Genomic DNA, 13,198 nt, shown 5'->3' with positions numbered 1-13,198 from the left:
GAGATGGATAGAGCTCTTAAAGATAGCGGAATCAAAGGTTATGGGGATAAGGCAGGAACTGGATACTGATTGTGGATGATCAACCATGATCACAGTGAACGGCGGTGCTGGCTCGAAGGGCCGAATGGCCTACTTCTGCACCTATTGTCTATTGTCTACGACCAAAGAGATGATTCTGGACTTTAAGGTGGTACAGACTGATCACTCCTCACTGCACATAATTGGCTCATTCGTGGAGAGAGGAGCACCAAGTTTCTGAGTGGGCACATCTTACCTGGTCACTCCAACATCACCCCTTTGGTCAAAAAAAGCACAGTAGCATCTTCACTTCCTGAGGAGAGTGAAGTGAGTGAAGCTCTCCCCCCCCGCCCCCAACCATTTTAATCATTTTTTTTTTTACGGGCGCACCATCAGAAGGGTCCTAACCAGCTGCATCACCTTCTAGTATGGGAATTGCAAGGCATCTAATCACAAGTCTCTATAAGGGATTGCAAGGACTGCTGAAAGGATCATGGAAGTCTCTATTCCATCCATTAGAGGATATTGATCAGGACTGCTGCATATGCAGGGCCCTTAGCATTGTCAATGATCCCTCCCATCCATTGAACAATTTCTGACTTCCCTACCATCAGGCAGGAGGTTCCGTAGCATGAGGCCAAGAACTGTTAGGATGAGAAACAGCCTAACAAGTTCCCCCAGGCCCTAAGACTACTGAACTCCCTGCCACCTCCCAGGTCTTATATATGACTGTCAGTAGTGTTACATTATTTTTAACTTGTATCATATATTTGTTAATTTATTTGTGGTAATATCACTTTGTGTGTTATATGTGTGAGTTATATATACTGTTTTGTCTTGTGCATCTTGGTCTGGAAGAATGTTGTTTTGTTTGGTGGTATACACGTGTACAGTTGAATGACAATAAACTGAACTTGAACTTTTACAAGCACCAGAGGAGAAATAATCTTCAAGAAAAAAGGTATTTAATTTACAATAATCAAAATAGCAAGTAGCTCCCTTCTTGCCCACTCCATTGTAGTCCCATCACTGCACAGGATTATTAGGAAATGCAGTTTAAGCAGGTATATCAAATAAGTTTACAAAGTGAGCACTTGATACAGTGACTTTACATAGAATCTGTAACACGATTAAAACATTCCAAAGAGTTAAAACCCTTTATCGTAAATGGTTATACCTCAGCAAGGAAATCCACTTCATTATCGGCAGTGATGTTCAAACCAGAGACGGCATTGAACAGATCCCGCTCACCCATCGCATCTGCAACTCCCGCCTTCTGGAAGAACTACAACAAGAACAGCAGCATGAAGGACCATGCCACATTGACAGGCCATCAGTTACACCATTAACTCTACAGCTGCTTTGGGAAAGCAGCTAGCATAATCAAAGACCCCATCAACCTCTGACATTTGCTTTTCTCCTATCTCCCATTAGGAAGAAGATACAGAAGCCTGAATAGATGCATAGTACGATAAAGATGGACTCATCAGAATCTACCTTGTAATGGCTTTGCACCTCATTGTCTACTCGCACTGCACTCTCTCGGTAACTACTCTGTTATCGTTTTACCTTGTGCTACATCAATGCACTATGTAATTAATTGATCTCTGTGGACAGGGACTTCAACTGAATTATCTGCTGCAGAGGTTTATTTTGGCAAAGTAGCCAACCTAAACTCACTTGGGAGAAGGGGGAGAACAGAAGCAACATACTTCAGTAGAAAGAAAGTGGACCTCGTTTCTACCGCAGCGCTCTCTCTCACTTGTTCTTTTCACCTTTCCAGCAAGATCGTTGCCAGATATTCCTCACTGTAACCTGGCTCCCTTTACACCTGTCTCAAAGTGGAGGGTGGTGGGGTTTGAAGAGCATTTGTTTTTTGCTACATGCCACAGGTCAGTGACAACAAGGAAAAAACTGAATATTTATTGATGGACTTCCTCACATCAATATGTGATCTTCTCTTTTAAGAAGGGAGGAAGGCAAAAGAAAAGGAATTATAGGCCAGTTAGCCTAACCTCAGTGGTTGGGAGAGTGTTGGAGTCTATTATCAAGTTACTTGATAATGATACAAGTTTCAGGGTACTTGGAGATTAATGATAAAATAAGTCAAAGGCAGCATGGTTTCTGTAAAGGGAAATTTTGCCTGATAGATCTGTTAAGAGTTCTTTGAGGAAGTAGCAAGCAGAGTGGACAAAGGAGAGGCAGTGGATGTCATTTACTTGGATTTTTAGAAGGCATTTTTTAAGATGCCGCACGAGGTTGCTTAACAAGATAAAATCCTATGGCATTACAGGAAAGTTTACTTCTAGTGGGATAGAATTCAGAAGTCTGAGCGCTATGTCAAATTGCTCTAGAACCTGGGTAAGTCCACTCCCAAGTTTTGCCTGTTAGATTTGGTCTTCACCATCAAAACACACTTGTGGCTCTGTTTCCTCAAATGGCTACAGAAATTTAAAATGTTGCCAATGACCCTCACCAATTTTTAATTGATATACCACTGAAAGCATCCTGTCTGGATACATTACAGCATGGTATGGCAACTGCTCTGCCCATGACTGCAGAAAGTAGTGGACACAGCTCAGCACATCACAGGAACCAGCCTCCCCACCAGACTCTTGTTTACATTTCACGCTGCCTCAATAAATCTGTCAGCATAATCAAAGACCCTACTCACCCCAGATATTCTCACTTCTCTACCCCCCACCCCATTGGATAAAAGATACAAAACCCTGAAAGCATGAACCAGCAGGCTAAAGGACAACATCTATTCTGAGACAAAAGAGATTCAGCAGATGCTGGAAATCTTGAACAGTACATTCAAAATGCTAGAGGAACTCAACAGATCAAGCAGCATCTAAGAGAGAAATAAATGTTTCGGTCCAAGACCCTTCATCAGGACTAGAATGGAAGGGGACGGAAGCCAGAATAATAAGGTGAGGGAGGTTGACCCCTTCCTTTTCAGTTCTGATGAAGGGTCTTGGCCCAAAACATCGACTGTTTAGTTCCCTCCACAGATGCTGCCTGACCTGCTGAGTTCCTCCAGCATTTTGCAAGTGTTACTAGATTCCATTCTGCCATTATCAGATGATAGATATGAACTCTGGATCTCTTTATCATGTCTGCTGTTTGCACCTTATTGGTCTACCAGCACTTTCTCTTTAACCATAATACAGTATTCAAGGTTTTCCTGTATCCTGGGTATTTTTTAAACATTTTATACATCAGTGTACTTGTGTATAGAATGATCTGTCTGGTTGACATGCAAAACAAAAGCTTTTCTCCTTATCTCAGTAACAAACCAACTACAAAATTACAAGAAGCATTATTAGACCAAGAGCAGACAAGCATGGCCCCAGAATGGAGAGGTTGCAATTACCAGCTAATGCTGAACATGAAGAGAGAGAAAATGTTCATAGTGAACAGGTTTAACAGGATTAACTTGGAGCAACTGTCTCCAGCTAAGCATGTAAAAGAGAAGGGAATTAAAAGATATCACATACTACAGTGTAAACTGGGAAATGAGGAGTTGCTGGGCTGAATATCTACTAACTTTCTCAACACAGCTACACTGATACTTCGTTAGTGAACTTCGCTAGTACTCATCTATCATGGAAGAGGAACTGCTGAGTTACCTGAGAAACGTTTTTGCAATCCCTGAAGAGAAACTCGAGTCCATGAGGATGAGTGGGTTCCACAGATTGACTGACATCAATCAACCAGATCTATAAAACAAAACATAGGCAGGCTAGATCAAGTTATCCTCATGAAAGCACAACATGAATTTTTTGATGTAACAAACAACGTGCTGGAGAAACTTAGCAGGTCAGATAGCATCTCTGTGAGGAAAGAAACTGTCAAGATTCTGGTCAGTTTTATTGCTCCAGATTCTACATCTGCAATCTCTTCTGTCTCCATGAAAGCAGATCACTAGCAAGGTCAGCATTAACTGTGTGTCCTCAACTGCCCCACCTGTATTTAAAGGAGACAAGAGAGTCAAAACAATCAGACCTGCATCAGCGAACAGACTGCTGGAGGAACTTGGGTGGAGGGTCAAGCAGGATGGCGGGCAGAGGAATGGTTCTCATTGTGGGTCCAGAGAACAGTCATGAGCCATTACAAAGGCAGTGGGTATGGATTCACATGCAGGAGGACAGACCAACTATGGATGGCAGGTCGCACTCACCGAAGATTAGGATGGGTCCTATGATAATCCAGTAGTTTTGCAGTTAACATCAACACTTTTCATTCTAAATTTTATTTATTTACTTCGTTAAATTTCCCACCTGCTAGGATGGAATTCAAACTCATTTCTGGATGAAAACCCTGTAACCAAATCATATTCTCTAATAATAACCCTTATCATTGCATTTCAACATTATTCACTGCTTGCTTGAAAACTTCCAAGTTCCTTGGTGTAAACATTACTAATAGTCTGTCCTAGTTCAACCACTTTTATGTTACAGCTGTGAAAGCACACCAACACCTCTATGTCCTTAGAAGGTTAAGGAAATTCACATGTCCCTCAAGACCTCCACCAATTTTTATTGATACACTACAGAAAACGTCCTATCTAGCATAACAGCTTGGTATGGCAATTGCTTTACCATGACAGCAAGAAAATGTTAAAACAGTAACAGAATGCAGAGTTACCAAGAAAGTGCAGTGCAGCTTGACAATAAGGTACGAGGGCCATGATGTAGGTGTGGACACAGTTCAGCACATCATGGAAACCAACCTCCCCTCCATGGACTATCTACACTCAGTAAAGCAGTCAACACAATCAAGTACTCCTCAAAGACATTCTCTCTTCTGGAAGAAGGCATAAAATCCTACAAGTATATACCACCAGGGTCAAGGACAGCTTCTATCCCACTGTTATAAAACTATTGAATGGTCCTCAAGTACAATAAGATGGACTCTTGACCTCACAATCTATCTCATCATGAACCTTGCACCTTATTGTTTACCTGTACTGCACTTTCTCTGTAATTGTACACTTTATTCTGCATTGTTATTGTTTTAACCCATGTTAAAATCTATGTCTTAACTTCAAAGTACTGATGCAGTGAGTGGATGGCATGCAAAACCGTCTTGCACTATATCTTGGTAAACGTGACAATAATAAAACTACTAACAAAGTGGCCTCTCTTCCACTGGGGACTGATCACAGGTTAGGGCTGCAATGCAGAACATCTCCCGTATTGGAGACCCTGAACTTCTGCCACCACTACTAATCCTCTGTCCTCCAGTCTTACAACTAAGTGCAGCATCCTTCCAACTCAACTTCATGTAAGGATTCTGCAGTTCCCTATGCACTCATCATGTCCATCCTTACTGTCTTTCACATTCATCTATTTTGAGAAATTGGTTTATTATTGTCACATATAACGAGGTACTATTAAAAACTGTTTTGCTTTATTTCTTACACAGATCAATTAATTACAATAGTGCAATGGTGTATTACGAGGTAAAACAATAATGGAGTGCAGAACAAAGTGCTACAGTTATAGAGAAAGTGCAGTGCAGGTAATCAATAAGGCGAAAGGCTATAAGGTACATTATGAGGATAAGAGTCCACCTTACCATATTAGGGGACAATTCAACAGTCTTATAACAGTGGAATAGAAGCTGGCCTTGAGCCTGGTGATATGAGCTTTCAGGCTTTTTTTTTTTATAACTTTGTTTCCGCTCTTCTAGACACTTCTTCCCTCTCTCTCTACCTGCTTGAAACCTGTTTCAGCTGATTATTTTCCAGATCAAAAGAAGTTACCAGCTTGCAATTTCTGTAAGCTGTAATAACATCTGTAATTATAGAAAAGTGACAACACATTGACATTCTTCTCCCCAAAATGCATCTGATTTGGTTGAAATTTGCAGAGTTTAATTTATTTAAATCAAGTTCCCAATAAACCAGCTCTCACCACTTAACTGACAGTAAAACCTCAGATCTTCCTTGCACACCAGACACAAGGTGCTGGTCAGCACAGTCCTGTGAGCCTGTATCCACAGACTCCAAGACACATATGCTTACCTTCCCCATATGCCACAACATGTTGTAGGCGCTCAGGTCAGCATGGACCAGGTTGCATTCGGTGTACAGCTGTTGCATTATCTGTAAAACAAGGCAGCCCGTTAGACCGCAGCACTCTTTCCAACAACAGAATAAGTTGAACTCAAAAATCCCCTTGAAACCTTCAGGACCACAGAGGCATTATTAATTCTCTTGGATTATGTTTGAGGAAGTCCCCAGAAATACATTACAGCAGAGCATTTTCATATCCATAAGACACAGGAGCAGAATTAGGCCATTTGGCCAGTCAAGTCTGCTCCACCATTTAATCGTGGCCAATTTATTTTCCCTCTCAACCCCATTCTCCTGCCTTCTCCCCATAACTTTGACACCCTTAAGTACCTATCAACTTTACTTTAAATATACCCAATGACTTGGCCTCTGCCACAGTCAGTGGCAATGAATTGCATAGATTCACCACCCTCTAGCTAAAGAATATCGTTGCGAATAGAGTTTGTACAGAAAGAACAGAAGCTTACATGCAAGACCTGGTGGTAGGCTCGCTTCAAGTCTTCATTGTTAAGCTGAATATCCTTCAGTTTGGGAGCTGCCATGTGATCCTGGCCGATGAATGACATCACCAGAATGTGCTTCTTGAGAAGAACCACCTCTGGACAGGGAATCCCAACTTTATGCATCCTGCAGAGAGAAATCAGGCATCAAATTGTACAACTTGCATTTACATGGAGAGGCAGAAAGGGTTTATTAGCCACAGATCTACAATTCAGTCCCAGGACTGACCTTTCAGCCCAGCCCCACTTTCCTTCACAAACCCGATATCCCTTGACTGCTCATTAACCACAATCACGTGGTCTTGGATTTTCTGTTGGTATTGTGCTTTCAGGCTTTCACATCTTCCCATTGGACAGAATATACAAAAGCCTAAAGCATATACCACCAGGGTCAAGGACAGCTTCTATCCCACTGTTTTAAGACTATTGAACAGTCCCTTAGTATGAAATGACGGACTCTTGACGTCACAATACACTTCGTTATGGCCTGGCACATCATCGTCTGTCTGCACTACACTTTCTCCGTAACTGTAACAGTCCAGTTCTGCATTCCGTTATGGTTTTCCCTCATTCTACCTCGATGCACTGATGTGATCAATTGATCTGCATGAAGGCAGCAAAATTTTTCACTGCACTTTGGTATATGTGACAATAATAAACCAATTTCCCAATATACTTTAACAACCGAGTTTCCACAGCCCTTTGGGTAGGGAAATCTAAATCCACTACCCTCTGGTTACAAACATTATCTCCATAGCCATCTTGAGATGCAGGTTACCAGGTCTGGGGACTTGTTTTTAGTTCCATTAACTTTTCCGATGGTGATGAAGATTTCTTTCAGCAACTCATTCAATTTCGACCTGTTTGCCACTTGTATCGTGTCCTTTGTAAATACATTTCCTTTTCGTATCACAGGTATCACCGTAGCGTAGCAGCTAATGTAAAGCTTTACAGCACTAGCAGTAGGGGTTCATTTCCCACTGCTGACCCATACATACTCAAGTTAACATTGTAGCATCTTTACATGATCCACCAAAAGGCTGATTTTACCATGTGCTTGCCCAGCAAAACCAGAAGAAATACAGGGTAAACCAGACTGCTGTATAGTTTGAACATCCTCAAACTTATTGGGTCCCCATCAGGGGGAAGGGGATTCACAGATGAGAAAGCATGGCAAGATCTTGATAATATTGAGGTAATCTGGATAGAAAATTCACAATACTTCATAGATCAAAGTATTCAGTACAGGAGTTGGGATGTTATGTTTAAGTTGTATAAGACTTCAGTGAGGCCTAATCTGGAGTATTGTGTGCAGTTTTGGTCACCTACAGCAAATATGTAAATACAATTGAAAGAGCACAGTGAAAATTTACAAGGATGTTACTGGCACTGGAAAACCTGAGTTGTATGGAAAGATTGGCTAGGTTAGAACTTTATTCACTGGAAAGCAGAAGATTGAGCAGTGATTTGATAAAGGTATACAAAATTATGAGGGGTTATCAATAGGGTAAAAGCAAGCAGGCTTTCTCCACTGAGGTTGGGTGAGAGGTCATGGCTTAAGAGTGAAAGGTGAAAAGTTTCAGGGTAACATGAGGGGAAACCTCTTCACTCAGAGGGTCATGAGAGTGTGGAATGAGCTGCCAGTGCAAGTGGTGCATAAGAGCTCAATTTCAACACTTAAGAGAAGTTTGGATAAGTATATGGATAGTAGGGATATGGCAGGCTACAAACATGGTGCAGGTCATTGGGAGTAGGCAGCTTAAATGGTTTCGGCATAAGACCATAAGATATAGGAGCAGAATTAGGCCATTTGACCTATCAAGTCTGCTCCACCATTTCATCATGGTCCAAGGATGGGAGGAGAGGTATGGTGCAGGTTGATGGAACTAGGCAGTTTAAATGATTCAGCATGAACGGGACGGGCCAACGGGCCAGTTTCTGTGCTGTAGTTTTCTGTGACTCAACAACCAAAACTTAAAACTTAATTAAGAATGCAGTGAGACAGTTGTGCAGGCCACAGTAAGCCCTGGGACTACCCCTAGCACCTTGAAATAAGTGCTCCCAGTTACAGGATGGAACAGACTTTATCAAATGAGTATGCAGAGGCTTTCATTCAAATCACTGAGCGCTAGTGGAGTCTTTAAAGCCACCATATCCACTCAGACACAGTAGCAGCGCCAACAATCTGCATTCAATTCCGACTGTGGCTGCAACGAATTTGTATGTTTTCCTGTAACCATATTGGTTTCCTTTGGGTGCTCCAGTTTCCTTCCACATATAGCGTGGCAAGGGTTAGTAAGTTGTAGGCATGGTATGTTGGCACTGGAAGCATGACAACACTTGTGGGCTGCTCCCACTGTCTATGGAGTTTGCACATTCACCCTAACATCACGGGGGTTTCCTTCGGTTTCCTGCCACATCCCAAAGACGTGCAGATCAGCAGGTTGATTATCCAGTACAGTTGAGTGGTGGAATCTGGACCACTGGCCTAACGTAGGCATTTACTGCACAGAAAAAGCCATTCAACCCACTGACCATTATGCCCATCTTTCTATCCCACTGCATTAATTCTCTCTCTACACCCTGATCATTCATGGCCTACCAAGATGCTTCAAGCGCTGTCACTGTGAAACAACACCCAACTTTTGTACCTGGTCAAATTGTGCATTTCCTTCTCTGCCCACATGCGGATGATCTTACGAGGATTCAGCTTGCTGAAGCGGTCTTTGAACCTGTAATCATCCTTGATGTATTTGTCTCGATTTTTGAATTCATTGAGAGTGGTCTTAAAAACTTTGATGGCACACTCTGTGGGAACCATTTGGTCACCCAGGCTGTGAAGGGAGAAACCAACAAGTAGTGAGGAATTTTAGAAAATATTGACTTCAGCGTTAAATAAAAACATACATTACTGGCATATCCTTCCCCGCCATCATGGGTATATACAAACGGCATTGCCTCAAGAAACACAGAAAACCTACAGCACAATACAGGCCCTTCGGTCCACAATGTTGTACTGAACAAGTCCTTACCTTAGAAATACCTAGGTTTACCCATAGCCCTCTATTTTTCTAAGCTCCATGTACATATGCAGGAGTTTCTTAAAAGAACCTATCAATCCCGCCTCCACCGCTGCCGCTGGCAGCCCATTCCATGCACTCACCATTCTCTGCGTAAAAAAACTTACCTCGACATCTCCTCTGTACCTTCTTCCAAGCACCTTGAAACTATGCCCTCTCGTGCTAGCCATTTCAGCCCTGGGAAAAAGCCTCTGACTATCCACACGATCAATGCCTCTCATCATCTTGTACACCTCTATCAGATCAGCCCTCTTCTCCTTGGAGTGACGGAGGATAAGTCCAAATTTACTCAACCTATTCTCATGAGGTATGCTCCCCAATCCAGGCAACATCCTTGTAAATCTCCTCTGCACCCTTTCAATGATTTCCACATCCTTCCTGTAGTGAGGCGACCAGAATTGAGCATAGTACTCCAAGTGGGATCTGACCAGGGTCCTATATAGCTGCAACATTACCTCTCAGCTCTTAAACTCAATCCCATGGTTGATGAAGGCCAATGCACCATATGTCTTCTTAACCACAGAGTCAACCTGCGTAGCAGCTTTGAGTGTCCTATGGACTCGGACCCCAAGATCCCTCTCCTCCACACCGCTAAGAGTCTTAGCGTTAATGCTATATTCTGCCATCATATTTGACCTACCAAAATGAATCAGCTCACACTTATCTGGGTTGAACTCCATCTGCCATTTCTCAGCCCAGTTTTGCATCCTATCAATGTCCCGCTGTAATCTCTGACAGATCCTCCACACTATCCACAACACCCCCAACCTTTGTGTCATCAGCAAATTTACTAACCCACCCCTCCACTTCCTCATCCTGGTCTTTTATAAAAATCATGAAGAGTAGGGGTCCCAGAACAGATCCCTGAGGCACACCACTGGTCACTGACCTCCATGCAGAATATGACCCATTTACAACCATTCTTTGCCTTCTGTGGGCAAGCCAGTTCTGGATCCACAAAGCAATGTCCCCTTGGATTACCATGCATCCTTAATTTCTAAATAAGCCTTGCATGGGGTACCTTATTAAATGCCTTGCTGAAATCCATATACACTACATCTACGGCTCTACCTTCATCAATGTGTTTAGTCATATCCTCAAAAAATTTAATCAGGCTCATAAGGCAGTGGTCCAAACCACCGGGCCGCAGACTGGTACTGGGCTGCAAAGCACGTGCTACCAGGCCGCAAGGAAACAATATAATTTGGCAATATGAAATGATACGAGTCAGCTGCACCTTTCCTCATTCCCTGTCGCACACTGTTGAACTTGAACACACCCTGTCCCCCACCCCCCCCACCCCCCGTTGGCCGGTCCGCAAGAACATTGTCAATATTAAACCCGTCCGCTGTGCAAAAAAGGTTGGGGACCCCTGTTGTAAGGCACGATCTGCCTTTGACAAAGCCATGCTGACTATTCCTAATCATATTATGCCTCTCCAAATGTTCATAAATCCTGCCTCTCAGGATCTTCTCCATCAACTTACCAACCACTGAAGTAAGACTCACTGGTCTATAATTTCCTGGGCTATCTCTACTCCCATTTTTGAATAAGGGAACAACATCCACAACCCCCTAATCCTCCGGAACCTCTCCCGTTCTCATTCATGATGCAAAGATCATCACCAGAGGCTCAGCAATCTCCTCTCTCACCTCCCACAGTAGCCTGGGGTATATCCCGTCCAGTCCCAGTGACTTATCCAACTTGTTACTTTCCAAAAGCTCCAGCACATCCTCTTCCTTAATATCGACATGCTCAAACTTTTCAGTCCACTGTAAATCATCCCTACAATCGCCAAGATCATTTTCCATAGTGATTGGTCCTATTCTCTCAGATCTTATCCTCTTGCTCGTAACCTACTTGTAGAATGCCTTGGGGTTTTCCTTAATCCTGTCCACCAAGGCCTTCTCATGGCCCCTTCTGGCTCTCCTCATTTCATTCTTGAGCTCCTTCCTCCTAGCCTTATAATCTTCTAGCTCTCTATCATTACCTAGGTTTTTGAACCTTTCATAAGCTCTTCTTTTCTTCTTGACTAGATTTACAACAGCCTTTGTACACCATGGTTCCTGTACCCTACCGTCCTTTCCGTCTCATTGGAACGTACCTATGCAGAAGGCCACGCAAATATCCCCTGAACATTTGCCACATTTCTTCCATACGTTTCACTGAGAACACCTGTTTCCAATTTGTGCTTCCAAGTTCCTGTCTGATAGCCTCATATTTCCCTTTACTCCAATTAAACGTTTCCCTAACTTGTCTGTTCTGATGCCTCTCCAATGCTATGGTAAAGGACATAGAATTGTGATCACTATCTCCAAAATGCTCTCCCACTGAGAGATCTGACACCTGACCAGGTTCATTTCCCAATACCAAATCAAGTACAGCCTCTCCTCTTGTCGGCTTATCTACATATTGTGTCAAGAAACTTACTTGAACACACCTAACAAACTCCATCCCATCTAAACCCCTCACTCTAGGGAGATGCCAATCAATATTTGGGAAATTAAAATCTCCCACCACGACAACCCTGTTATTATTACACCTTTGCAGAATCTGTCTCCCTATCTGCTCCTCGATGTCCCTGTTACTATTGGGTGGTCTATTAAAAATACCCAGTAGAGCTACTGACCCCTTCCTATTCCTAACTTCCACCCACAGAGACTGCATAGACAACCCCTCCATAACTTCCTCCTTTTCTGCAGCCGTGACACTATCCCTGATCAACAGTGCCACACCCCCACCTCTTTTGCCTCCCTCCTGGTCCTTTCTGAAACATCTAAAGCCTGGCACTTGAAGTAGCCATTCCTGCCCCTGCACCATCCAAGTAACTAAAAAGGCAATACGCGGAGAAAAAATGAGGTACAAAGGTAAACTAGCCAAGAATATAAAGGAAGATAGGAAAAGCTTCTTTAGGTATGTGAAAAGGAAAAAAATAGTTAAGACCAAAATTGGGCCCTTGAAGACAGAAGCGGGTGAATTTATTATGGGGAACAAGGAAATGGCAGATGAGTTGAACAGGTACTTTGGATCTGTCTTCACTAGGGAAGACACAAACAATCTCCCAGATGTAATAGTGGCCAAAGGACCTAGGGTAATGGATGAACTGAAGGAAATTTATATTAGGCAGGAAATGGTGTTGGATAGGCTGCTGGGTCTGAAGGCTGATAAGTCCCCGGGACCTGACGGTCTGCATCCCAGGGTACTTAAGGAGGTGGCTTTAGAAATCATGGACGCATTGGTAATCATTTTCCAATGTTCTATAGATTCAGGATCGGTTCCTGTGGATTGGAGGGTGGCTAATGTTGTCCCTCTCTTCAAGAAGGGAGGAACAGAGAAAACAGGGAATTATAGACCGGTTAGCCTGACGTCGGTGGTGGGAAAGATGCTGGAGTCAATTATAAAAGATGAAATTACGACACATCTGGATAGTAGCAACAGGATTGGTCCGAGTCAGCAGGCATTTACGAAGGGGAAATCGTGCTTGACTAGCCTTCTGGAATTTTTTGAGAATGTAACTA

At 42.9% G+C, this 13,198-nt stretch overlaps 2 protein-coding genes across 3 annotated transcripts in view; one reads left to right on the top strand and one right to left on the bottom strand.

The window, feature by feature from the left end:
- The window catches only part of LOC140197410 (uncharacterized), a 305,553-nt gene that overhangs the window by 246,096 nt on the left and 46,259 nt on the right, over window positions 1–13,198 (top strand). The gene's annotated exons all lie outside the window — the stretch shown is intronic.
- The window catches only part of riok3 (RIO kinase 3 (yeast)), a 49,797-nt gene that overhangs the window by 13,084 nt on the left and 23,515 nt on the right, over window positions 1–13,198 (bottom strand). For both annotated transcript variants that reach the window (XM_072257360.1, XM_072257357.1), the window contains exons 8-12: window positions 9,252–9,434; window positions 6,568–6,727; window positions 6,050–6,130; window positions 3,651–3,740; window positions 1,196–1,303 (exon numbers count right to left, since the gene is read on the bottom strand). In XM_072257360.1, the coding sequence (XP_072113461.1) occupies window positions 1,196–1,303; window positions 3,651–3,740; window positions 6,050–6,130; window positions 6,568–6,727; window positions 9,252–9,434 (622 nt within the window). The remainder of the gene's footprint in view (window positions 1–1,195; window positions 1,304–3,650; window positions 3,741–6,049; window positions 6,131–6,567; window positions 6,728–9,251; window positions 9,435–13,198) is intronic.

The sequence above is a fragment of the Mobula birostris genome, chromosome 1, assembly GCF_030028105.1.
Source record: "Mobula birostris isolate sMobBir1 chromosome 1, sMobBir1.hap1, whole genome shotgun sequence".
NCBI lineage: Eukaryota > Metazoa > Chordata > Chondrichthyes > Myliobatiformes > Myliobatidae > Mobula > Mobula birostris.
The sequence above is the reverse complement of the archived record's forward strand: the minus strand, read 5'-3'. Positions and strand labels throughout refer to the sequence as shown.